This window comes from Haemorhous mexicanus, chromosome 9, assembly GCF_027477595.1.
Source record: "Haemorhous mexicanus isolate bHaeMex1 chromosome 9, bHaeMex1.pri, whole genome shotgun sequence".
In the NCBI taxonomy this organism is placed as follows: Eukaryota; Metazoa; Chordata; class Aves; order Passeriformes; family Fringillidae; genus Haemorhous; species Haemorhous mexicanus.
In genome coordinates this window covers 27,788,870-27,816,147 of record NC_082349.1, presented here as the reverse complement: position 1 = coordinate 27,816,147, position 27,278 = coordinate 27,788,870, and the positions used below count along the sequence as shown (strand labels likewise).

Below are 27,278 nucleotides of genomic sequence, written 5' to 3'. Positions count from 1 at the left end.
AAATTAAATCATGACCAAGCCATAAGTAATTAAGCACAAACTGGTAAATTAATTTACCTAAATTACTGGTACGAATTGCCAGTTTTAAAACTGCACGGAACTCGTGTAACAAAGATGAAGTCAGGAGTACATTAACAATTACTTTCAATGTCTTATGCTATTTTTATCTTCAATAGCACTGTATTTTTGTCTTCTATAGCACTTATTTTTGTCTTCTGTAACACTTCTGTAATTGAACTGCAGCGTTGCATTCCAGCTCATTAAAGGTAAACTTAATAGAAGTTTTTTATTACTGAGTAGCTACAGTCTTGCATTTTGAAGACATGACAAGGGAAATGATGAGATAATGATCAAGATATTATTAGAAGTACACTTATATGGAAAAAGCCTGAAGCCATTACTAAACAGAGTTAGTCTACAAAGAAAGTCCATAAAGGAGGTCTTCCTGTAAAAATACCAATCAAGCAGTGATATAATTTTGAATTTGAAATAATTACAGTGGCATTGAGTTACTAAAAAGGGATAGTTTTGTCATTCAGAGACAGCCATTCTGGTTAACTCACTGACTAGTCTTATCATCAAAACTTCAGCCTTCCTATTTTGATTAGTTCTCTTTGGTTGGGATACCAGCATTACTGTTCTGAGCTTGCTCCCTAGCCACAAATTGCTCTGTAAGTGAAGTACTGTGTACAGGTCATGCTACTTTTTACAAGCAAAGATTTTGTATTGAAAGATGACACATCACTTCAAAAAAAAAAAAAAAGCTCAGGATTTTTAGGTTAGGCAAAATGCTGACTTGTATCCCAGACTGTGACATTTCCTATGTCCATGGGGTATCAGGTTCCGAGGTGAAGGGGGTGTTGGTGGTAGCAAGGCTCCTTCAGCTGCAACATTTTTCCTTCCACTTTGTGGAGATGCTCCGACTTCAGAGCCTGGGAAGACAAAAGACATTACTCCCAAGTCATTTCAGAATTACTGTCAGGGTCACTTATCAGAAAATCATGGAAAAATTGCACAAAACTTCCTGAACTCCCTTTATAAGAGAGAGCTTCATTAAGCTCATTGATCTATTGATAATTAAACCCCCTGCACTTCAGGATTTTTGCACAGGATTAAAACCAAAAACATTTCTTTCAAATAGACCATCCAGTGGAAGTATTTTGCAAGTCCTAAAGGTGGCTGCATTTACTATACCAGCACTGGGCACGTCCCACTGATTCTACATTTTCAAACTCCTGCCTTCAACCACTTTTGGCATTGATCAAGAAGAATGTTCATTTTTGGAAGCATATCATGCCATGAAAAGTTTAGATGAAGGCCCTTCTGTCTAGACACAACAAAGAATGAATATTTAATAGCTCTTCACCCCAAATGACATTAACAACTTAGTACCACAATACATACAAGAACCTAAAAAAATGACTCAATTCCTTCTTTACAGATCACCTTTAGACTTTTTATTACAAACATGCAGTGTTTAAACTTCACACTTCTTTATAGCCTCAGGCAAATATTTTCCACATCTGCAATTCTAAAATAATGCACATGACAACCTCAAGTCTTCTCACATTTATTAATTATTTACCTACTAAATCTTCTCTGGAAGCAGCAGAGTGGGGGGTGCTGGTCCCTGGTTCTATCTTTAATGAAAGTCTGCATTAAAGAAACATTAAAAATTACTTTATCAGGAAATAAAAAGAAGAATGTATGTAGAAGAATTTTTAAAATTTATGATTGCAAGCTGCCCGATTCCCTGATTGCAAGGAATACTATGAAGGTAATACAAACAGTGCAGAGTTATCTTTAGCACACACTATTTCCAAACTTGATTTTTCCTGCCTATTGCTTTGGTTCACACAGACCACCAGGACCTTAAGTGCCCTGGGATGGCTAGCAAACACATGAAACTGCTACTCCAGCTAAAACCTGGAAAAAATAAAACTGAAAATAATACACAACTTCTCCCCCTACCTTGGCTAAAATATTTATTCTTGGAACACTTCATATTTTAAATTTTTTTATGAAGTGCACTAGTGTGCCAAGCACCAAGCCTTTTGTCTTTACTGGCCCAGAAGCCAAAATCCTCTTCTGTGTTTTGGAAAATACATTATAAACTTGATTTCAGCCATAATTCAAGCTTCTTCTGTAACTTTGTAATGCCATTTCCAGCAGGCCCACAAAGAAGGCAGACTATAGGGGCAGATAACTCCAGGAAGATGAAGTGTATCTTGTCCACACAGATTTCAGAACTAAAATCTTTGAAACTAACACTGAAAAAGCATCCATTTAATTTTGGGGAGAAAAAGTTTAAAGTTTGACAGCTCCTCTCCTCCCATTCCAGACAGTATAGCAATGATTCATGACAATTTTATAATCTAATTTTTTCAAATAAAATCATTTACGAAGAAAAACCATGTATTGAAGTTGCTGTTCTCTAACTTCAACCTTTTTGCTAATAGACACCTTAGGGGATGAAAAGTAGAAGAGCCACTTTAAGTAAGAACAATTCTTCAAACACACTCCTTGACCATAAAAACATTCAGTCTGGAGATGTAGAAAACCCATCAGTGCAAAACCAGACATTGTGAACAGCAGCCACACTTCTGATTTATGTGCCATTGTCTCCAGTCATTGCCCTGCTACCAAAACATGGATTGAAGAGACTGCAGCTCCTTCATAAATCAAATTCCCACTGCTAGTGAGTCCTACCCAATGAAGGTGAAGGAAGATGGAGAGTGGAATTCATGAATACAGTGTCCTAAGGAGACATTGCAGATAAGAAGCTTGGGTTTGGGTTAGCCTTTTTTTTCCTTCCTTCAAATGTTTGACCACAGAGCTTTACTTTCAGCGACAGACAAGTGACACTTCCCAAATCAGGCTGTAGAACATGACAGGAAAAAGGTGAAGCTGGATCTTCAGGGACATGAAGAGAACAATTTACAAAGCTGAGAAGAGAAGCCACGGGTCTGAGTCCTCGTTAGCTGTTCTCTGACATAAACAGAAGGGTCCCCATTTGCTGCCTTTCAGTAAATCCAAGTCAGGGCTATTAAATGGCAAAGCCCAGCTGTTCCTGAAGTGTGCATCCCCCTCCTGCCATTCCAAGGGAGCTGCACAAGCAACCAATTCAAGCCCTCTGAGGTGACAAACTTCCCGGGCGGGCAGGATGGGAATGGGTGGGGAACCTCCTCGAGCACATCAGCCAATGAACAAAACCCTCCTTCATAGGCAACAGATTTGCCTTAGGGTGTTTCCTATCCTCAGTTCCTGTCTCTTGCCTGAGATTTCCCTCCCCCAGTTTTGCTGGATGCCAAATCACTTATTACAGTAATAATCTTTTAATTAAGGACATAAAAACCTTGGGTGGGAGGCTGGGAGGAACAGGGAGAGAACTTGCCTCTCAAAAACCAAGTGCTTACATTTTACTCACACTTTATAACCTAATCAAAGAGGAAAGTATAAAATTAAATATTATCTGCAAGTGAAAGCTCTAAGTCACCCTCAGTAAAAACCTGGGACTGGATGCACAGATGGATTTGTTCCGATGAAGAATGACTTAAGCCATCTCCAACCACAGGATTCCTCTTAATGACAGAACAGTGTTACAGGTGAGCCACGTGTACAAAGTCTTTCTCAGCAGACCAAACCCATCTGAAGCAAGGGCTATTGCAGTCTGGCACAGAAAAGGGAGCAGATCTGCCATTCAGCATGTGGGAAAGTGCCCTGAGCACAACATCCTGCTGGAACCACAGCTGCGTACAGCTGCTGTGTCTGAGGTGCATCATCATAGAATCACAGAATAGTGGGGGTCAGAAGGAACCCTAAATCTCATCTAGTTCCAGCTCCCTGCCATGGGCAGGGACACCCACATAATATAATACAATTCCCCAATGCAAGTGCAATCTCACAAGTGACAGGCTTTGATTTAAAGAAGTAATATTGTAATAAGTTATGGTCAGTTTATAGCATTTTGTACTTACTTGTAATTGTCATCTTCTACAAACTTTTGTAGTTCTTCTATGTACTGAACTGAGTTTAGGTATTTTTGGACATGAGGCAACATAGGAATATCTGGAAAACAGACAGCATTCATTGACACTGTGACGCTCATTGGTAAACAAAGTTTTTTTCGAGAAACTATTTGAACAGATTCAGATCTCTTGCCTTCTTACGTGAGATGGAGGTACAAACTACAGGCCCCAATGATACTGAAAGTTTAGAACTTCATAGCAATTCTCATGCATTGAGCTGACACTCCCCCCCCCACAAACCCCAGAGCTGCTCATCAGAGCATACATAAGGGAAAGGTAAGACAACATCCTTGGCCAAACCAAAGGCCCAGAACTGGAACATGGAGTCTGAGGACTCCTTCACAGCCCACATTCTCTTTACACTGAGCTTTCAAGGAAGCCACAATCCTGTGCTAACTCACATTCCACCATCACAAACTCAGCATTAGGACTTTAATAAAATGGGAAGAGGACTGTGAGGGAAACCACCTTTGAAGAAATAAATACATTATCTGATACATGGACAGAACTATAAATGTCCAAAAGACAAGCTGAATGTATTTTATTATCTCTAGTAAAAGTACTATTCCAAAAGAAATCCTACTTTTAAAATTCAGTCATAAAATTATGAAAACAGGGATACAAGCTTATAAATACCAGTAGAACTACTCTTGAGTATGATGTACTACTACACATTTATAATCAGAAAATATATACTACAGTTTGCTCAATGCAAGAGAAAGGCAATTTTATTCTGTCTCCTCACCCTGATGCTCTGTCTACAATACTAGAATAAACCCAGACTTCTGGGCTAAGAGGATGAGGGAGAGTGTTAATGCCATTCTCAGGGGTCCAGCCTTACTTAAATTGAATCACAGCAGATAAAAATTAAAGCTTTTAAATTATTCTCTTTAACACTCTGATATTTACACACTAGCTTACCATATTCACACGACTGCTGCAAATCTGAGATAATTCGAAGAATGTTGTTCATTAAATTTGTTCTTTGCTCACTTTCCAGAATGCTTGCTGTTGAGGGGTAGGCAGAGTCAATATATGTCAAGTCTGACAGATAAATACCTGAAATGAGATTAGAATGAGAAGTTTCTTTGTTTAATGTCTTTCACTGAGCAGGAAAAAAACCTGTCATCAAGAATTTTGTGAAGAATTTTTGCTTGCACTAACATTAAAGCAGGTTGATAAAAGCACTGTCTCAGAATAGGATTTTGGATCTACCTGGAAAATAATTTTAGAAATCTAAAAGTAAGTACAAGGACATGCACAGGTACTCATAAAGCTCATCTTCTCAACAGCACCAATTTACTACTCTCTTGACAAATATGAAGCATACTAAACACACAATACCAAAATACACCATCAAAATTAATTGTTTAGGAAATCTACTACTTCCTTCCTCCAAAGCAACAATTAAAAAACAATAGAAGGATAAATTATACCCAAAACACTTCAAGCTGAATAAAAACTCAAGCTCAGCAACATGGGAAACATTAACTTAGATAAAATGGGCAACCAGACTGAAATGAATGAATCTTGCAGTTTGTAATAACCACAGCTTCAAAGAGCCAAGAGCCTTCTAAGGTAAGTCAATTCATATTCCCTGCCTGCCTTCTTCCCCTGCACTGCTCCTTCAATCCCCTGATCATGTAGAGAGAAAAATCCTCCTCCTTACACACTAATGCTGTAGATAAAATGTTTATTTTATTTCCAACCACAACTCCATTTCTTGAACTTCACCTGTTTGTCTCAACTAAGCAAAGCATATCCTGACCAACTCTGCTGTTCAAAGGAATTGGCCTGCATCCCTTGCATCTTTCACAGATATCCCAATTTAAAAAATTACACAAACTTAAATAATTTTACTTAAGAAACTTGTTTCAGTAACAGGGAAATTTTTAAATTATATTTTACTTCACCTCTCAGCCTTGTACAACCAAAATCATAACAAGGACTTTGGCTTTACAGGTGGAAGACTATTAATACAACCTCACAAGAACAGCAGTTGTGTTTGTATAGCACCTAACCAGTACAGTCCTCAAATGTGAGCTGGGAAACTCTGGGCATCCCTCCAAAACCAACACACGCTCACACACACACACACACGTGTGTGTGTGCGCACACAGAAACAAATTAAAATACTTGTGGTTGAAAGGTGACACATAAAAAAGTGAATAAAAAGGTATTATACATGACCTGATATACTACTAAATCTCTCAATTTTCTGTTCTGCTAGAAACAGTTTTCTAAAAAACAGAAAGGATGATCAGAAACATCAGGTAGTGGCATTTAATTGCCATGCTAGCTAAAGTGCATAAGCTGTCCTGAATCTGAATTTACTAACCCATGTCCCAACAAGCCTTAAAAATTCCAAACCCACTCAATCTTCCACAGAAGGAAGTAAATCATACTTATTAACTATATTTAAGGAAATTCCCTGTAACAGGCACCTGCACTCTTATGCAGGATTTTATAAACCACTGTATTTGTAGAATTACCTCTGAATGACTGTACAGATCTTTTCTTTTAGCCTTCTAAGTCTTCTGTAAAGAGCAGTTCTCCAAACCTCTTGGATGCATTTCTATGAAATCTAAAATAATTTTGAAAGCATCCAAGCTTTCAAATGTAATTGGCACTGCCATTGTGAAGAAACCAGAAAGATCAATGGCAGCAAATTAAATGCACTCACGTGCTGGCTGAGCATGGACCAATCCCAGATCCTGTATTTCTTGTAGAGCATAATCTCTGTGGCTTTTGCTACTTCTAACACCAGTCAGATGTTATCAAATATTCTGATACCTACCCAAAACCATCACACACAGAGTTTTAACGTTTTCCACATGTATTGGAGAATTCATGCCTTTAACAACTGGAACTGTTTCTTATTAAGTGAACGTCAAGAATGCGACATTCTGTTGAACATTCTTCTAGACTACAAATGCTTCATTTTTCCTGTTGTATCCAGCCAGGCTGCCCCTTTTATTCCCAGCAACACAAATTGAGTTTTATCAGCCTGAAAGAATCTTTCTTCTAAATGAAGCCCAGTACTGTAATAACTTGAAAGGCATCTTTAGGCAGCATAGTAAAAATGTTTGATTTGTAATTGCTTGCTGAACTCTTGCACAGTCCGTTGCCATATGGTACCTCCCTTCTACTGGCAAACAATCTTTCCTTGTTCCTAACTTCTCAGCCTCCCTACCCCCTCCTTTTCTGGAGGGTATGGATAGGAAATCCGAAGGAGGAGTTTCTTCTGCTCTCCGAGTGCTCGCGGTGACATCATAGGTGGGCTGAACGGCTGAGCCGAGTGTGTGTTTGTTTAAAAAAACACTGTCCAAAAGTGATGTATATGGAATCTGGGTCAGCTGTAGCTGGTTAGAGCACTTCTGCATGTGAGAATTAAACACTGCAGTTTCAAAAAACATCTCTCTCTCTCTCCTGGAATAACGCATATTGGAGCATTACTTTTTTTTTTCTTTTTTTAAAACTGATTAGTTAGCTTGGTTATCGTATGGAGAAACCCAATTCCTCAATACAGCTTGGATCTAACAGAGAAAGACAAAAGCAGTTTTCAGCTCCAGCTGCAGATTAACACTCCACACCATCGGGTAATATAGGAAGCAAAAGCAATTTGGCCTCTGGATTTTCCATCTGCCACAGAAGCAAACCAGCTGGAAGACTTTATTTCTTGGTAAGTTTTAAAGTTATTCTTACTTACAAATTTAATTTTGAGCTATTTCTGAATGCTACATGCATCTCCGTCAACATACAATTGGGAAGAAACAAATCCCTCTCAGCCTGAGAAACATTTGACAACTAACATTAAGAGTCATTTTTGTGGCATTTGGTAGACTTTGGAAAGAATTAAAAAAGGCACTGCATAAGAGCACAGACTAACTTGTTCCAGTTGTAGGGATGAACAAGTTTCGGTTGTTTAGCTGTATTGTTATCTACAGTTACAGAAAATTAGCACTACCAGACTCTTTGCTAAGCATGTAATTTGGGTACTGTGAACATACTCATGTGAAATTCTGCTCCTACCAGAAGGCAAAAGCCAAAAATCCTATCGATTTCAGGGCAGCTGGATTTCACCCAACACCAGAGCATAGACCTAGCATTACTAGAACTAGAAAATGGATACCTCAATAAAACCACTGTGAAAAGTCCCAAGCAAATCAATGCACATCTGTAAGTAGCAATCATTGTATATCGTTTCAAGTATGTTTTTATTTATGGCACTTCTGAGAAGCTGAAGTTGCTGAGCCTAGAGCCAACCAAGAAACCAGCGTCAAACACTGATTCAGAACATAATCGAGTTTGTAGCACAATCAATTGTGCAGCTGAAAATCCAAAGACATTGCTGCAACAGGCACCAATACCTTCCTTTTTTGTACCTCAATTGAACTGCAGTTTGTTTCTAAATAAAGATCCATTTCATAAACATGAAATGTAGCGTACTAAGCAACACTACATTAAGTGGAAAATTGAGGGGTTTTTTACAGTTCACTAGTGGAAGAAAGGGAGAAGAATGCTGCTGCTAATCGATGATTAAAACAAGAAAGTTGTTTACAAACAGAAGACAAAAGTACAGATGAAACCCAAAAAATACTTGCTTATACATAGGAAAAGCATAGAAAACTTTCTTCATGCTGACTTGGAAATTAAAATACAGTAAATAATACAGAACAATGCAAATGAACTTCAGTGATGTATTTGCATTTACAAACTCCGAGCTGCCTAATACGGTAAGAGAGAATGAAGGGGCTGATGCTAAAAGGACAGACAAAGTGTTACAGAAGACAAACTTAATTAAGATTTAGTAGCTACCAGAGGAAAAAGGTCTGAAGCAGCCTTGATGAACAAGCAAGATGGATCTTTTCCAAATTCTTGAGCCCTCTTCCTTACTATCCTTTTGTGCTGATTTACATAAGGAGGAGAAAATATCCTAAACAACAACACAACCCCCCTTTGAAGCACATAATGTGCTTTGGACACCAGGCTCCATTCATTCATCATCAGCCAAGGGCTTGATTTACACTGCTTAGAACAATTCCTAAACTTTCCACAAATGAAAACAGCTGAGTCAATAATTTTAAAGCAATAAACTGGCTGTATACAAGGGTTTAACTCTCTCTCCTTTGCTGCCTTCCAGCTTTAGAGTTCAAATTTTGAAATGTTTGTTTTAAAACAAATAATGCAATACTAATATTAAGTTGCTGCCAAAAGAATGATCTGAAGTACAGTGAAAAAAATATACTATTTGAAGTTTTAAAGGAACTCACTAAAAAGAATGGAAATTCTGAACATTTAAACTTTAGCAGTAATTACATGACTCTGTCGAGTTTTAGTTATTGTTTTATTGGGCTTTGTTTTTTGCAAAGTGCCCTATTGGTTTGGTCCTTAAAATTTATACACCAATGAATGAAGTACAATTTCCTACAGCAAGCATAACTGGATGCTTAATATCTTCAGTATCTGTTCTAAGCAGAGCCCCAAAATTACACATTTCCAACAAAATGCAAAACTGCATTGTACCTGCCTGTTCAAAAAATGCAAGCACACACAGTGGCTGCCAACAAATGCAAAGGAACCCTCATGCTAAAAAACTTCACAAAAAAATCTGGAAATGCCATGAAATTTTGCAGTGCTTTCAGAATATCTACTGTGACAAGATTAACAAATCTCTCCTGCAGAGAATTTCTAAGAAGTTATCATTTTTAAAAGGGACACGTTTTCAATGACAACCTCAAAACCCCTTGAAGATTTTTAGATTGCATTTCCTAAAAGGAATCAGATTGATGGCAATCTCTGAAACAGAATTATGTGACTCAATACATCACATATCTGATGAACAAAACCCAAGAACATATTATTCCTGGATCCCAGTCAATACAATTGTAAGTAATCCTGTTATTTCAGCAGAGGCAGAGGGAAAAACACTTGTTTATATAGGGAGAAGTAACTTAAATACAGAGATATACTGAAATCCTTGAGAACATTTCTCCTATAAGAAGAGGGGTTTCCCCACCTTAGTATTACTTCTAATGTCATGGACCCAGTTTTAAGCTAAAAAAATCTACAAAAATCCTCACTTAGCCTGTGCAGACATAGGGGAACACAGCTGGGTTTATTGATTTCAGCTGCTAAGGCAAAGTTCAACAGAAAATGAAGCCTGTGTAACATCAATAACTGAGCTCCCTGATTAGCTGGTATCGTGGGCAGAGCATCTTTAGTCTCAGCATTGCAATTTACCTTCTTCAAGAACCCGGTCTGTTTCTCTTCCTGTCACAAGTAATAGGGCACTGCTGGCATTTATCACTTGACCATAATCTCTTCATAAATATTTGGAATAAAGATAAGTACTGATACTGCATTTTTCATATGAAAGGAACCCTGTATTCTCATTTATCTGCAACAGCTTTGTTATATTCACCCATATCACCCTACACTGCCCAGGGAGAACGAGCCTTGTCAGCTCTGGAAGAACAGATTCCAATTTGTGTTGTGGGTTTCCAAATTTTACATCCTGCTGAACATGACTCACAGCAGTACAACAAAGAACAAATAGTTTGTTGTGCAGAAAGCTAAAAAATGCCAAATATATACCAGCTTCCCCACATCCTGATCCATGCAACTCTGTACTTGTGATTACAATATTTCTAGGGGGGGTAACACAGTCTGTGTTACAGCAGTTAAAAACAGAAGTTACTGACTTGTTTTGCTCTTTTAAATTGGAATTTTGGACCTTTAAACACTTTTTAAAGTAATAAATCAAAAACTAATTTTGAAAGCAAGTGGTTTTTTTTTTTTTTTTTTTTGCACAGGGATCACTGTGGAAAAAGAAAGAAATCAGAAGAAATGGCATTAAATTTAAAATAGTATTGAAGCCCTGTCTACAGCTCTGAGTGTTTCTGACAAGCTGATGAAGAAGCTTGTATTGCTGTGAATAACTGCACATTTTCTTCTGCAGAAGCTATAAAACATCAGCAGGCCAGAACATACATAATGAAACTTCTACAGAAATCTGAGGCCCGAAACTGGGTGGCACAGAAACACGACAGAACCAGCTGAAATGACAGTTTGCTCTAATCTAAAAACCATGACACTTAATAAAGAGTTAGACAACATATTTCAAAGCAATGGTATCTGTAATCACAAGATACTTGCTGCACTTCCAAGGTCTGCACCAGCAGCCCCACTCAGCAGAGGTGACTCCAAACCTGCAGGGAGGGTGGGAGACTGGCTCTGCCTGAGCTGATCCCTGAACCTCGGGGATCAGCTAACAGTTCTGCCACTACCTAAACACCTAAACCTGGGAACCCAGCACAAAATGTGTCTGGTCTAAAAACTCTAAACCTATTTCCCAACTCTAATTTTAATTTGTCATTTGGGTCTCGCATATTAGGCTATCATTCTGGGACACTTTGGATAAACAGCTCCTATTTTTTTAAGCTGCTTGCCCAGAACATCAGGAAATTTCTGAAACAGTATTTTCATTTCCTTCTAAGCTGATTAAAACTCCAGGTAAATATCTTGCTCAGAGCCTATTATTGTATAACAAGTTAGGCATTAAGCTGCTCAAATTTGACAAGCAATATTTTAAAACACCTAATTTTTTCAACATCAGCATTTCCATGGAAGCATACACATTCCCTACCAGGTAGATTCTCAGAAGGAATTCATCCCTGCTTATCTGAATGTCTCAGTTTACTACAAGATATTTCTGAATTTCAAATTCTAGGGCATAGTCTTATGCAGCTGCTGGATTTGGCTATGCTGTATTCGACCCTTTAATTAATTTAATAGTCTGACAGCACATGTATAGACACAGAGCTTGAAACTTTAATACCTAAGGGTAAAAGTTCAAAATGAACACATTTAATATTAAAAGAAATGCAGAAAGCAGACTGCAGCAGAATACATGACTAGAATGTGGACTGTGTTGCAAAGTGATTTGTTTTGAAAGATTAATTTAAGTTCTATGTATTTCCAGGGGAAAATGTGCTGCTGCTGTGGGGAAAAATCCCCAGCCATTCATTATTTCAATAACTCTGTAGGGTCTTTAAAAGCTCCCAAGAAGTAAAAAGTAATTCATTTTCTTGGACTATGAAGTACCTATTACACCCTGTGAAAACAGCAAAATACTGGACTTGTACTATGGCTTCATCCTCAACAAATGCCATGAAGTCTCTTTCCCTCAATCTGCAAATAGTAAATGCAAAAGTATAAAAAAATGAGTTAGGAGATGCAAAGAGGTTTTAAACTTCAGACAATTAATTCAGCTCATCTTTGTCAAATTAAAAACCACACACAGACCAGTTTCCCATGCGCTTCCCATGATGCATGTGAACATTTAACCTAATGAACTACCAAATCTGAGCACTGTACAAGTGATTAATATTTTAAATGTCTGAAATTACCAAAGAAAAACACACAACCAGCTCTGGAGAAAAGTGATACTTTTTCCTAACTTTTTTTCTTTAAACAGAAGTTACAGTTTCAGCAGAGAAATATTTACAAAATTATTAAGTTTTGGTTTTGATAGTAGACACAAAAATACCTATTCCTGCAAACTAAGTTAAGTATTTTAAAATAAACTCCTCAAACTTATGGTGCTCCCTCCATTTATGCAGGGTAAGAAAGGATTTTTAGTATGTGTTAAATATGTTTTCTTCCCCTTCCAGGAGCTGGGCTTGCAACACAACCATCAGACAAACAAAAATTTATTAAACATTTAAGCAGAATTCCTAGCTCTAACTCCTAATTGCATGTACATCTTGGTTTAAAGCTTGTAATCACTGCTCTTAGTGAAGCCAAAAAACAAAGACTCGACAGGTTTCCTGTGCCTGAGCAGACACCATTTGTTACAATAATATTAAAGCCAGTAACAGAACTGGGAAAAGGGACTCGACCCAAAAGTCACCTTATCATTTGTAATGTGAATGTAAAGGAAGCAGCAGAGCTCTGTTTCTCCTCTGGGATCACTGTGTCAGGATTACCAAATGCACTTCAACTTGGACCCAGCAGGAACAGAAGGATAATTAACTTTGCCTGCTCTTACTGTATTACTCTTTGTAATTATCCAAAGACCACTGTAGAAAAGCTATCCAAAGGCTGGCAAAAGGAGGCTGGAAAGGAAAGACAGATCAACAGCTGAGATAATAAGAGTGATCTGCTTCACAAAGCAAACAAACCATAAAAAATGAAGGTTTTTTCTTTATTTAAGTGCTACCTTTGTTTAAGTATATTTAAAGCAAAAAAACAGGTCTCAAAAAACATTCCTAGATCTTTATCATTGCACTTTAAATCTTTAGAGTTAAAAGAAATTCCTAGTTTTCTTTAAAAGAGGAATGAAATACTTCAGTATGGTATTTATAATGACAACATACCTGATACTTCAGCATTATTTGGATAAAGATGTTCTTGGAGATACAAAAATAGTGCGACAAGAATTCTAGATGTTCATCTCAAGGCAACTAAATAAGGACACATATGCTGTCTTCTAAGCTTTCTTTACAAATTCAAAGTCACTTGAATAAGTAATTTTTGATGTTTGCAACAATATCTAATCTCCTGCCTAACACTTATGTCCAAAAATAGTCTTAAAGATGTGTTTTTCAAGTCTACTAAAACTCTGTATATATAAACTTGAAAAATGGGTGTATATATGAATCAGTATGTATATAGTATTTAACAAATTATACATATATATCTATATATAAAGCTAAAGGGGGAGCAGAAAAGCTTTTATAATCCAAATTCCAACATTTATATAAATCATTTCATCTCCCTCCTTCCCTTCCAGGAAGGTATTTCCTAAGCACTCCATGCTCCATAACCTTGTGCAGGTAATTGCAGTGAGCACAGATCAGAGCAATCTGATAACAGAGTGTAACAGAGGATCTAAGCACAGCAACGTTTCTGAAAAGCTACCCATTGCAACAACTCCTTTACTAAATCCTGTACCTTAATTCTAGTGCTTCCTGCTCAAAACAGCCAGCCAATCTAATGGAATCTAACTCCAAGGAAGAGATGCCAAAGGCTTGGCTACATAAATGCAAGCACGGCAAACCCAACAGTTGAGGCAGTTTAAAAGTCCAGGAGCTTTAGTTACTCCTCTGGTTTATGACTTTATCTTTTATCTGTTCAACAGGCTCCTGACAGTGATCACACCTGCTCTACAATGAAGATCCTGAAGTGGACTTTGGGTGTCCTGCTGTTCCTGCTGCTGTCTATCGGGCGCTGTACGGAACAGTCCACGCCGAGTAAGACGCCCCAGCAGAGGCAGCCTCGCTCAGCAGACGGGGCAGAGGAAGGGAAGAAATGTGGTTACACCTTCCTGGTCCCAGAACAAAAAATCACAGGGCCAATCTGCGTGAACACGAACGGCCCGGGCACCGGGAACAGGAAAGATGAAGTCACCAGGATGGACATCGAGAACCTGAAGGATGTGCTGTCCAAGCAGAAGCGGGAGATCGACATTTTGCAGCTGGTGGTGGATGTGGACGGAAACATCGTGAACGAAGTCAAACTACTGAGGAAAGAAAGTCGGAACATGAACTCTCGTGTGACCCAACTGTACATGCAACTCCTGCACGAGATCATTCGCAAGCGCGACAACTCGCTTGAGCTTTCCCAGCTGGAAAACAAAGTCCTTAATGTTACCACAGAAATGCTGAAGATGGCAACAAAATACAAAGAGCTGGAAGTAAAATATGCGGCGCTAACCGACCTGGTAAACAACCAGTCTGTGACAATCTCGCTGCTGGAGGAGCAGTGCCTGAGGATCTTCTCGCGCCAGGACCCCCACGGGTCCCCGCCCCTGGTGCAGGTGGTGCCCCAGCACATCCCCAACAGCCAGCCCTACACTCCTGTCCTGCTGGGAGGCAACGAGATCCAGCGAGACCCGGGCTACCCCCGGGACAGAGATGTACGGCCACCGCCCGACCCCGCCACTTCTCCCACAAAGAGTCCTTTCAGAGTGCCACCTCTGGCTCTGATTAACGAGGGTGAGTTACCTGTCACTATTTATCTAACCTGAGATCTCTCCACTTCTGAGGGAAACTGTCATCACTGCTGAATCTTTGCTTCTTTTTTGCCATGGTAGGGATTAAAAGCGCGAGACGGTATTTCTTGTTTGGACTCAGATGTTAATTAGTTCTTGTAGCCGTATTTCTCTTCACAGAGAAAAGGCACAACTTCCCAAGGATATTTTCTGGGATTTACATTCTCTGAACCTCAGAGAGAGAAAAAACAATTCTTATCTCAATTGCTGCTCCTCTTGTTGTTCACAAGCGGAATGCATTGCGGAAGGTTGTTTACCTGAAGGGAATTGGTAATTGGATTCTGGTGATGGTGTTTTGATTCATTGAGCAATTGAATCCATGTGTGTGTGTGGGGACTGTTGGCTGACAGTCACAAGATTCTGGGCAGTTGACTGCAGTTGAGTTGGGTGCTTGGCAGATTCAGTGTAATATAGTGTTATATAATGTAATAAAGTAATTAATTAGCCTTCTGATAAGATTGAGTCCTCCTCATCATCTCCCCCATTGTCAGGGTTGCCCTGCTTTTACTATCAGTTCTTATCTATATTCTATTATTAAGTGTGAGTTCTGCAGCACTTCACTCTAACAAACGAAAAATGGAGCTGTGTTTCTCCCTCTACAAGGCTTTTTAAGGATCAACTGTCCAATGAAGAAATGACACCTAAATTATTTTTACTTTTAACCCAATAACCAAACACCCGTGGCCCACAATGTGGACTTTTTTATCCAATTACACAAAACCACCCAAACCCATGGAGAAGAAGGTGAAGAGGAAGGACCAGCCTCTGTCCTAAAACCTCCATCTTGCTTTATAGACATGCGATATTACACACTTCTATTCCAACTCCACACCCACCATCCCAGTTCTACCATTCCATTTTGGAAGCCTTCTCCACGGCCTCAGGTCAAATGCAGTGCTCTCTTGGGGGTCAGTGCCTGTCAGCTCAGAAAGTCTCAAATTCTCAGTAAACCAGGGTTCCAGCACCTGACCATAGAAATAGAAGGAAGAATTTAAAGTACTGGTACAGCTTGCTCTTGCTCCTGATTTTCTCTCCCCCTTCTACCTCCCAGGGAAAGCTTTAGTTTCCCAAATGGCCTAAACCTCCCTAAGATGAATTTGTTGAAAAGGCCAATACTCAGAAATTCAATCTGAACAATACTCACCTTCAAGTCACAAAGTGTTGGGGTTTCTCTCTGCTGGATTTGAGTTATGAAAATATGAAAATTCAGTATTAGCATAAACTTTCTAATATTTACCCATTTCTTTGATGATGCTTGCCATCTACATGTTACAGTAGTTGGCAACACTGAATAAGAGGAACTAATTTATCATAAACAAATTATATAATTTCAAGTTTTTGTCCTTTATTCTATTAGAAGAATTTTCATCCTTCTGTTCTGACCTACTTTAAAATGAACATCTAAATCCACCGACATAGTCCTGCAATGAGTCTCTAAGTGTTTAGCTGAAATATTCAAGAGTGGTAAGTTTGAAAGGATAATTGAATTGAGGCTGGATCCAATTAGAGGCACTCAGCTTGAAAATATAAAATCAGTAACTACACTCCCAGTAACCTGTTGTCAGTGGGGGATGGCAAGTTAAACTAAAACCATAAATATTATGAAAATGCATTCAGGAGACTGTATCACATCTTCACATGTTCACACTCTTTAGGTCATTAGATAAATTCATGTATCACTAGGAATCAAAATAAGTGACAAGTCATTTAACTACCTCTGAGCTGCCCTGAACTCTATCACATTTCTCCCTTTATTGAAATTTTGACAGAACTGCTATTTAAAAAAAATTCAAGGATTCAGAAAAACAATTTTTTCTCAGACTTCTTTTTGAGTGCTTGCTCTTGGCTTCTGTTAGCACAGCAAAAGGGTTTGGTGGGGGGTTTTGGGTTTAGGTGGCTGTTTTGTTTTTGTTTCTTTCAAATTGCCTTTAGTCACAGCTGAAAGTTGAACTTGGTTCCTAAGATGAAGCCAAACATTCATTTGTGACTGTTCTGCAGCATTACACCCAACCAGCTGCTGATGTAAAGAACAACTATTTTTATTCAAGGTCTGCAGAAAATTCAGGCATGAGCCCAAGCAAAATGCCAGATGTCATGTGAATTTCAGTGGCACATCATGACAGAAAGGAAACAGTTCATATCAAAGCACTGTGTTCATGTCTGGTCAGACAGCACAAGTATAATTCTAAAAAAAGGCACGACATCCTGCTTCCCAGCAAAGCCTCCCTTCCAGGTTCTGCTCTCAACACATCTTTTTCACAATTCACGCCTGCTGCACATACAAAAAGAGGCAACAGCACTAAGTATTATCCTCTGAATTATCTACCCTGGTGTTCACTGACCCCTCCACCCCAAGAAGTTGAGAGTTTGAATCCATTTTTGGAAGAAAACACAAAGAAATTTTAGGACACTTATTGTAACATTATTCACCTTCCTTTAAAACTAGATTCTTGAGTTGGAAGTTTAAGTGTTTCTTGCAGTGCTTGGGAAAGGGAGGGTTGAGAATTGCTACAGCTGGTAGAGCATCAGTTATCACAACCAAAATTTGGACATTCCAACACAATGCCCAGTTACTATCCCTGATTTTTAAAATTAAGGTAAACAGATTCCATGGTTCACAGAATCAAAACTATGTCATAGAGAAACATCATTAGGGTTAAAAGATACAGATTTTTTAGAACGTATAAAGATGTCAAAAAAGACCAATGAAAACCAGGCAGTCCCAACTAGAAATAGGCCAGGCAAAGACTGATGTCAGAATAAATACCTGCACCTCCTGACAAATACTTGCATGCAGCAGATGGGTCAGAAAGTCAGTGTGCATCTGATTCTTGTGAGTGGAGAGTAAATTGCAAAATATATGGGGAACAAAGGGATGAAGTTCTGTTCTCTGAGTACAGTGGTTATTTTGTACAAAAATTGCTCTAACCTTCCTGGAGGAAGGTTAACGTGGTCACAGACAGGATTATGAGCCTGGATGTGGACATACCTGTGAACTGTAGTTGTCACAATTCCTTTAATATTTGGAATAATAACCAGTGACCCCCAAAATTACTGCCACTATTTTTGCAAAAAGTAGTTTCAAGTTAGTTGAGTACTTGAAAATTAGACACTGCCCCATATAATAATTTCTAATACCTCTTGATTAACAATATACCTTCTTTTTTTTAAATGTGTCCAATTTTATTTGGACTTTTCCTCTACTAATGCCCCCAAAATCCTCTCCATGAAGCTTATACAAGTTCTGTATCATCTGATAAGATAACATTTGGCATCTCAAAATGGGATTCAGCCATCAAGTTATCAAGCTTTCAACTTAAAATATTTAATCTCTTCCCTTCTCTACTTCTTTTAAGTTAGCAGGGAATATGATCTGCACTAAATCATACAGCTAAGCCACAATTTTGGAAGTGAAATATTTAACAGATCATCTTCTCAGAGTATTTCTGACTTATCACTGTCTCAATGACTTATGTACACAGACTGTTACAAAAGACTAGATGTGCATGAGATACTTAGTCCTTATATCAACTATAAAACCTGTAAGATTATAAACTGAAAATTATGCTTTTTTCATCAATCAGACCTCCACCAGCACTGTGGAGAATCTCTCACAAACCTCAGCATTTCCTGAACAAGATCAGTTCTTATAACGTGAACATGAAATAATTATACCTAACAAAGAATTTAATTCAGTAAAAAGATTCAAAGCTATACACCAAAAATTATGGGATATGTTAGAATTCCTTAAATTCAGAGCAGAAGTCTCTTACCTCTACCACAACATTAATTTATGTTAATACATGCAGACAAAGCTGAGCATCAAAGCAGATGAGTTGCATCCTGAGAACTTAAAGCCAGCTGAACTCCAGAAGTGATCCAAAAACTACATAAACAGACTGGTACAATTCTGTCTGCCCTAAAAACTGCTTAAAATGACCCCAAACATCTCCCTGGGTCTCTCATGGAAAAAAACAAATGCTCAAGTCCTCCTTCAACAATAATCATGTGGGATGACACCCAGATAACAGCAGATCTAATTAAGCCATTCTTAGTGTTCAATCAACATTACAAAAGATAAGGTTTATTTGTTTATACTGTTCCTAAAGCAGTGACTGTTTTACAAAAATACTTCTGGAACAACATCCCTGTTCAGTTACAGAGCACCCCAATTTACTTCAGAGAGATCAAGGGATGGGGATGAGACCCAGCTTAGTCCAGGAAATTATCTATTTCCTGGACAAACTCTGGGAATTTTAATTGTGAACAAGAGGGGATAAAAGCACTTGTATACCAAAGCTACAGGATTTATTTCCTGAGGTGCCACTGCTTGCACTGGAAAAATGACAAAGCCATCCCAATCCTGACAGTGCAGCAATACTTATAGCAATGGCTCAGTGTCTGTGACATTCCTGTCACAGCCGCAAGCTCTGAGTACTCCTCATTAGACACACAAGCTTCATGCACTCTAATTATGCTTTACAGATTTCTTGCTAATTACATACTTGTCCAACTGACAATTACTACCTGAAAATCTAAGAGAAGTGCAATTTTCAGCTTGCTTTTGTCACATAAGCTTAATCTGTAGTGAAGTCCCTTTCCCTCAGCCTCTACTTTTGATTAAAGAATAACCTCAACAAATTTATTCTATGCTGCTTTGCACATGAGCTGTTTCTGTGACTGATGGGTTCTCTCTGAATTTCCAAGGAGATTTGAGAAAATAAACCCTCTAGAAGGAGAGGAAAGCTGTAGCTAATTTATTTTCAGATAAATGAGTTTTCAAATACATTTAGGGCATCCACCACTAACTAGTCATCAGAACACACTTTGCTTTTCATTAGTAAATTACCAGTTTCTTGAAACCAACTGAAGTAATGACACACAAACAAATTTTTTTTCTTAAAAGCAGAAAATAAAAACATTACCAAAAACTGAAAGGCAAACTAGGCAAGGTTTTCAGAGACATGTAAGCTGCATCAGAGAATCACCAGATGGTCTTCTCTAAGTAATATTTGTAAAACCACCATTCACATGGACTAAAACAGAGCTTTCAAGCAGCATTCACAACAGCAACAGGAATTTTGTGCAGCCACAGCCCTGAGAACAAATACATGAGTCCTTTTAGCTGCTCAGAAATCCTTCTCCATTGCTTGCTTATTTCCTTCACCAGCATCCATCTGCACACATCTCACCAGGATAACACAGCAAACTTAAGAAGAGTCCTATCCTCAGGTGACATCCTAATCCTCAAACTGCCTAAGTACATAACAGCAGAAAATAATGCAGCATAAAATTCTCTCTAAATTCAATGTCTGTAGACTCTGGCAGTAGATATTTCTTATAGTAGCTCTCAAACTACTTATATATTCAGAAATAGGTAGGGTTGGTCGGGTATCCTGGGTTTGTTTTGGTTTTTACTTCCACCAGTTTCAAACTGGTGTGCCAGAAAATGAAGGAAATTGATGTCTGCCTTTTGCACAAGAGAAAAAAAATAATTAATGAAAAAAAAATCATATTGTTTCTCAGTATCAAGAGCTGGAGTATAAATCTTTGCCACAGCAGACAAAAAAAATCAGCTGCTGGTAACCAAAGTCCATTATTTATTTACCAAAATGAAATTTTTGTTCCAAAATCCATGGAGCGAGGATATTGACATGTTTATTTATATATACAATTAATCTCAGACAGTACCTTTTTGCACTGTTCTCCATAGTAGGTTTATACCTTAGCTGAGTTCCTGACTTTCCATTACAAAATATTCCTGGACAATGGGCACTGCACAGCCAAGCTTGAAGGCTTACAGTATTTCTTTTCCAAAAGGTCCATTCAAAGACTGCCAACAAGCCAGGGAAGCTGGGCATGCCAACAGTGGGATTTACATGATCAAACCCAAAAACAGCAACGAGCCAATGCAACTCTGGTGTGAGAACAGCCTGGACCCTGGAGGATGGGCAGTTATCCAGAAGAGGACAGATGGATCTGTCAACTTTTTCAGGAACTGGGACAGTTACAAGGTAAATTCTAGAATGCAGAACATCAGTGGGCAAAGAAAGATAATTGAAAAGAGTGATCATCCCTTAGAGGCAAACACATTTCAGTGAGAATGTCCTACTTCCCTTCATGCACAGTTAAAAAAAAAACTTTGTATGAACCAACCTGGCTGAGACAGCCTGGGTTTGTAATGCACAACACAACTGGGAGACAGGTTATTCTAGACAGTGGCTGGGAAGAAGTTCTAACTGAACACATGATTTTTATTAACACACTGAGAACTACAGTGTGTTAACACACTGAGAACTACAGTGAGTATTTGTAAAGCTTCATTTGTCTCCCTTATGAATAAGCAAACTCAGCCAGTGAAATGATTCAATTGAACACACTAAGAGATTTGCTGGATTGGGGGCTCAACTTAAAAACAGTTCTAATAATGAATTAAAGGAAGTAATTTCCACCCACTAATTTAGGTTAGAAACCTAAAGATGTCAGGCTGGTGAAAGGAAACACTTTGCTGTGTGTTGCTGTGATATTGTGCACGAGCAGGCAGAATCTCTAGGATGACAAGAGGATGCTGCTTTGGAGGAATTATATGCTAAATGGGAAATTTGAAAATCATTTTGTTAGGGTAATAATAAAAATAGTACTAGTATTATTAATAATAATTACATATGGGACACAACACGAGGATTTTAGCTTCTTGCATTTTTGGAAATTTGTGATTCAAATATTAATCCCTAAATCAATAATAACTAAAACAATTATTCAATAATCAGTCAAACAAACTGATTATTCATATAATTGCATAATTATTTGACCAATTCAATAATCAGTCAAATAATTATGCAAAGCCTTTACTTCTCAAAGCAGTCCATGGTTGGTTTTGGTGTTGTTAAATGTTCTAAAGTGTTTTAAGGCAGTTATGGAGTGCCTTATAAAGCAATCACAAACATTCTGAACCTAATGCAACACCGAACATTAACAATACTGGTTTATTTGGGGAAAGCAGACAGCAGATAGGAAATTTCACTTCACAGCTACTGTGCTGGTAGTGATTTGAGAGAAAATATGTCTTTATATTTAATTTCTAATAAATCCTGTAAAGAACACAGAGGAATAGTGTGATTAAATTCACAGTAAAAAAACCCCACCAGCTGCAATACAGAAGCAACAAGAAGTTATTTGCCTTGAACGCTGAGACTGTGCAATCATAAACACTTTTTTCAACCTGGAATTATAACCTAAAATTCCATTATTCACCCATTATTACAAATCCCCTTAGCTTTGTCAAGAAATATTGCTTCTGTTTCCTTATTCTCCCTCCCTTTACCTTAAAAAGAGAAGGACAACAAGAACAGAGATGCTTTGCCACCATTAATGATGCTGGCAGCATCTCATGCAGCTTAGCAGTCCCAGTGCAGCAAAATAAAGCACTTAAATGCATGGTTTGAAGTCATTCAGAAGTTTAGAGGCTTTCAGTACCCAAGTTCTACTGCTTTATCACACTCCTGCTCATGAGTGTTTTTCCAGGGGCAGGGGTCTAGTATGTGGTAAGAACGTCTTTGGTGTGCCATTGTGTGGGTTAGATGTTTTCTTGTAGATAAAGGTTCAGTAGAAGCACGAAGACATAGGCTTGGATTATTGGTACTGCTACCTCTAGGATGGTTAGTAAGAAGAGGACTAAGAAGGTCAGGAGTGAAACTGCTGGTATTGTGGAAAAGAGGGCGTTGTGGCTGTGGAGATGAGTTGGATGAGTTGACAGAGAACTAAGCTAACAGCACCTTCCCATCTTCTTTTGCACAGAAAGGATTTGGGAACATTGATGGAGAGTACTGGCTGGGACTGGAAAACATCTACATGCTCACCAATCAGGATAATTACAGACTCTTGATTGAGCTGGAGGACTGGAGCAACAAGAAGGTGTACGCAGAGTACAGCAGCTTCCGCCTGGAGCCCGAGAGCGAATTCTACCGCCTGCGCCTGGGCACGTACCAGGGCAATGCCGGAGACTCCATGATATGGCACAATGGAAAGCAATTCACAACACTGGACAGGGACAGGGACATGTATTCAGGTAAGCAAAGCAGTGTGGCTGTGAAAAGTGAGTTAAGTGTGTTCCACCAGTGACACCGCCTCAAAAAATACAGCATAGGACAAAAAAAGGGTGTAAATTCTGGTAAAATAACCCGATTGGGTGATGCTTCGAATCACTGATGATAAAACCACATTGGCAGGGCCCCCTTTGAGTCCCTACACCTGTCAGAAATTTGAAATCTGTCACCCTCACTGACAACACACTGCAGCAATTTTCTGTTTAGTTCATCACTTGCATGTGACTGCAATCAGTGTCTCTGTCCAGGTGATCTCTGAGTAGTGCTGCTGCCTCAGAATCACCAGGAACTAAAGCCTCTGAAAAGCATGAAAGGAACTGCAAGTGTGCAGAGGTTTAGCTGTGTAGCAATACTTTAGAAAGGGGCCCATCATTTGGTTTTTGCACTCCTTAAAGCTCCCTCTCATTTCCGCCAGTTTTTCCCTTGCAGTAACAGGAAGCTTGGGGAGTGCAATACTTCAACTGCCTTTCCTCAGCTGTCAATAACCATAAAGCTGGACAAATCCTGCAAACTCTTAGATAAGCCTGTAACAGTAAAAACACAAGTTACAAGCAACTCTTTATGGAACCCTGGCCCCGTGTGCTGCTCGGGGCTGTATCAACTCCCGTTGCTTCCGCTGGAGTATTTCTAAACGGCACATAGCCCAAGTTCCTTGGGTGTTAGCTCATGGACAAGCAGTGCTGGCAGGCTGCTTGTCTCTCCTTCATTTTCAGCTGTCACATTAAAGACCATGTCAATAACCCCCCTCCAGCAATGGTTGCTGTTACACCAGAATTTATAATTTAGCAAGAACAGCAAGATGCGACCACAGGCTATGAAGCACTTCCAAGCTGCCTCTGTGAATAAGCCACAATATGAAAACACTTAGCAAATCTCCTTTTGTACTGCTTAAAGCTGAAGCTCACCCATGTCCTTCTGTTCCACAGGAAACTGTGCCCACTTCCACAAGGGTGGCTGGTGGTACAACGCCTGTGCCCACTCCAACCTCAACGGGGTCTGGTACCGAGGGGGGCACTACAGGAGCAAGTACCAGGATGGAATCTTTTGGGCTGAGTACCGGGGAGGTTCCTACTCCTTGAAAGCAGTTCAGATGATGATCAGACCTATAGACTGAGGAGGAAAACCCCACAGTGCTCCCATATAAAATTCTTAGTGTTTGAGCTCCAGAAAAAAAATTACTTTTTAATCATTATTTTGCACAATCTGCCCCTGCAAAAAGCAGGTCTACAGTTTTCCTGTCTTCTTTCCCCTGTCATGTTCCCCTCTCCTTTATTAGGACCCTTCTCTACTGTGACAGACAGTGTTTTTTTTTTAAACACACATTCACAAAAGCAGATGTTTGTGCTTGCAAAGCATATTTATCTTTTTTTTTTTGAAGATCAACATGTTTGATGTAAACAGTCAAAACTGGTAAAAAATGCCAGGTCTTTGACAAGATATAAGCTTTTCCAGTTCAAAAAGCTTATGCTTTTTCAGGTTAGCTCAACCCTTAAATGTAAATATGTGAAATGACATTGTCTTGCTTTAATGTGAAATTGATTAGTTATTTAACAATTTATTTAAAAATGTTGGTATTACTTTCGATGAAAAATATGACTTCACATTACTGTTTGATATTTACTCCAAGAACCTACATAAAAAATTGGAGACATTTTAGCTTTGCCAGCAGAGAAAGATTTTTGCAACAAATAATTATTTCAAAATGAAGAGGCAAATTTAACACAAAATACAAAATTTCTTAGGGAATTCTCTACACTGCTAAGATCTGCAAGTTCTATCTTCTTAAAAAATTTAGGCAAAACGTTCCTTACGTAAGAAAATTAATTGTATGAAACTTTTGATAAACCTGAGACAATCAAATTACTTGGTACCTTTTTTACCTTTAAGCTTTCAAATTAAACTTTGAACTTAAACGGCAAAACTGAAAGTCCTGGTATTAAAATCACGACCTGACACTTCCCTGCTCCACTTAGGAGTGATGAGGGCTGACCAAGCATTCACACACAGTCATCCAGATAAGTCTCTGAATATTAGAAGTTTTCCTCCAACACAGCTTTCTGGTCCCACAGTAAAACAAAGCTTAGAAATCAGCTCTGAGTATGTTCTCCCTGATATCCCAAACTTGGGCTGCTCTTATGACACACCCATTTCCCTTCCCTTACACCTATACAACTTTTGATACTGTTTAGACTAAATTTTAGCTTCTAGATATCAGATTTTCACTGGAACTTAGAAATTAAATAGAAAATACTTTCCCTAAATTTAACAAAAACTATACCACACACTGATTCACAACAAGATCGTTCCAAAATCAGATCCAACCAAACATTCGCTTTAGGTACCAGAATCTTTCTTCCTGTTATATAAAATGATTTTATAACTGCACTTATAGCCACACAGGTTGCTTAATTTAATTTTATATTATGTAAAACTGAATATGCTGTTCTGAACTGTAATCAATGTGTTTGTTTAGCAACCCATAGGTGCCTTCAGGACGGTAAGGAACTTTGTCCCTATTTAAAATAAGAAACTATAATCTAGTATTATTGTTATGTTAAATTAGTCAATATCAATTACTATGCTAAGCCTCAGATGTAATTCAGAGGAGAAAACCCAGCATTTTGCTTTCAGAACACACCCTCTGGAGCAGAGATAAAGCTTCATTGATAATGTATGGCTGCAAGGCTTGTAGTTAAATGTTTGGTCAGAGATCAAAGCCAACCAGTTCCACCAATATTTAATTGGGGTTGGCAGTGGTGGGGAATCAGCCCCAGCATATTCCATCCCTACATTCCAAGAATTTTAACTGACACAAATGTTTATGATTACAATTCTGAAATTGTTCTTCATATAAGGAATATTTGTTTGTTACAAATATCATACAGACCTCATTGATTGAGTGTCCTGCAAAACATTTCTTAATTGCAAATGCTTAAAATTCTGACTCTCTATAGCCTGTCCTTTTTTCTCTATGATAGCTGGATAGAAGAGCAGTTCAGGTAAACTTAAAAAAAGGAAAATGCCATCCAAAACATTCCTTTAATGATCACTTCTGACAGCTTTTAGTTCATTCAACAGGCAGATTTCCTCTCCTTGGCAGAGAGTGTATTTTACCCCATGAATCTCTTGCCTGCTACAAAAACAGTGTTTGCTTATTCAGTGCAGTCAGTGTAAGGTGTACTTTGCAGAAACCCCAAAGTAAAATTAGCTCGCACTCAGCCTTTTAATTAAATCTTATATATTAGACACCTAAAAAGTGAGCCTTCCCCAACTTAAAGCTGCAGGATGACATTAATTAATCATTACTACAAAATCCACCCAGAAACTTCAGACTCTACAAAGGCTGTGCTCTGAAAGGAAAGAGTTAATTAAGTTGCCAATTTAAGATTATGTGGAAGGAAAGCATAGCATGTCTTCTTCAGGTTGGTTTATACTCTGCATAATAATTCACTTTCAAGTGCTTGTAACTCCATTACTTTGTAGCTTTTGGGCTGAATTTTCTAAGCAGGGTGAATGACTTTAAAAGTTCAATGTTTTCTCTCACATCTTTTCTTTCGAAACATTTTCAAAAGAGCCTGTAGCATCCATCAGGCTTCTTGCCCTGGGCATTCAGAAGCAGTCTGTCTGGGAAGGATAAAGCCTCCACCATTCCTCTACCATCAGTCCAAATTTAACCAGGCAGACCTCAAGAAGTTCAACTTGTACGAAACCTGAAACACTGTTTTCACATCTATTTCCAAAATCTATTGCAAACACTATCACTGAAGCAGCTGAATACTCCTCAGATGAATAATTAATAACCTGTTGTCAGCTTTTCTCTTTCTGGATATCACTCCTCAAAGACAGCTATAAGAAAAATATCTCACAAGGTAGTACTGCTTAGTTAAATAAAAACCTTACTTCTCAAGATATGGCTCCATTGTTTCATTGCACAATCTCAAATGGATCAGAACTCTGGAATGAGACTCCCTTGGAGAAGAGGGTTTTACTCTAAGGTGAAATATAACATTACATACACAGCTCCCATTTGTTTTGGCTGCCTCAGCTGTCTGGATGATGCAACACTGATGACATATCCCACACTGTGTA

At 38.5% G+C, this 27,278-nt stretch overlaps 2 protein-coding genes across 7 annotated transcripts in view; one reads left to right on the top strand and one right to left on the bottom strand.

Annotated features, from left to right (window-relative positions):
- Positions 1-27,278, bottom strand: part of RALGPS2 (Ral GEF with PH domain and SH3 binding motif 2) — a 114,913-nt gene that overhangs the window by 31,837 nt on the left and 55,798 nt on the right. For all 6 annotated transcript variants that reach the window (XM_059854626.1, XM_059854628.1, XM_059854627.1 and 3 more), the window contains exons 9-12: positions 4,950-5,087; positions 3,978-4,068; positions 1,586-1,653; positions 797-932 (exon numbers count right to left, since the gene is read on the bottom strand). In XM_059854626.1, coding sequence (XP_059710609.1) covers positions 797-932; positions 1,586-1,653; positions 3,978-4,068; positions 4,950-5,087 — 433 coding nt within the window. The remainder of the gene's footprint in view (positions 1-796; positions 933-1,585; positions 1,654-3,977; positions 4,069-4,949; positions 5,088-27,278) is intronic.
- On the top strand, positions 7,062-27,096 carry ANGPTL1 (angiopoietin like 1). Its single transcript, XM_059854623.1, has 5 exons — positions 7,062-7,710; positions 14,173-15,028; positions 20,905-21,098; positions 22,882-23,152; positions 24,116-27,096. The coding sequence occupies exons 2-5, from the start codon at positions 14,203-14,205 to the stop codon at positions 24,301-24,303; spliced, it is 1,479 nt and encodes a 492-aa protein (XP_059710606.1). The 5' UTR covers positions 7,062-7,710; positions 14,173-14,202; the 3' UTR covers positions 24,304-27,096.

What these genes read in the sequence shown, in the direction of transcription:
- ANGPTL1 (XM_059854623.1), top strand. Translation starts at nt 14,203, where the DNA reads ATGAAGATCCTGAAGTGGACTTTGGGTGTCCTGCTGTTCCTGCTGCTG. An exon ending in GGAACTGGGACAGTTACAAG is followed by an intron (nt 21,099 to 22,881) that starts GTAAATTCTAGA and finishes TCTTTTGCACAG; the next exon opens with AAAGGATTTGGGAACATTGA. An exon ending in GGACAGGGACATGTATTCAG is followed by an intron (nt 23,153 to 24,115) that starts GTAAGCAAAGCA and finishes TCTGTTCCACAG; the next exon opens with GAAACTGTGCCCACTTCCAC.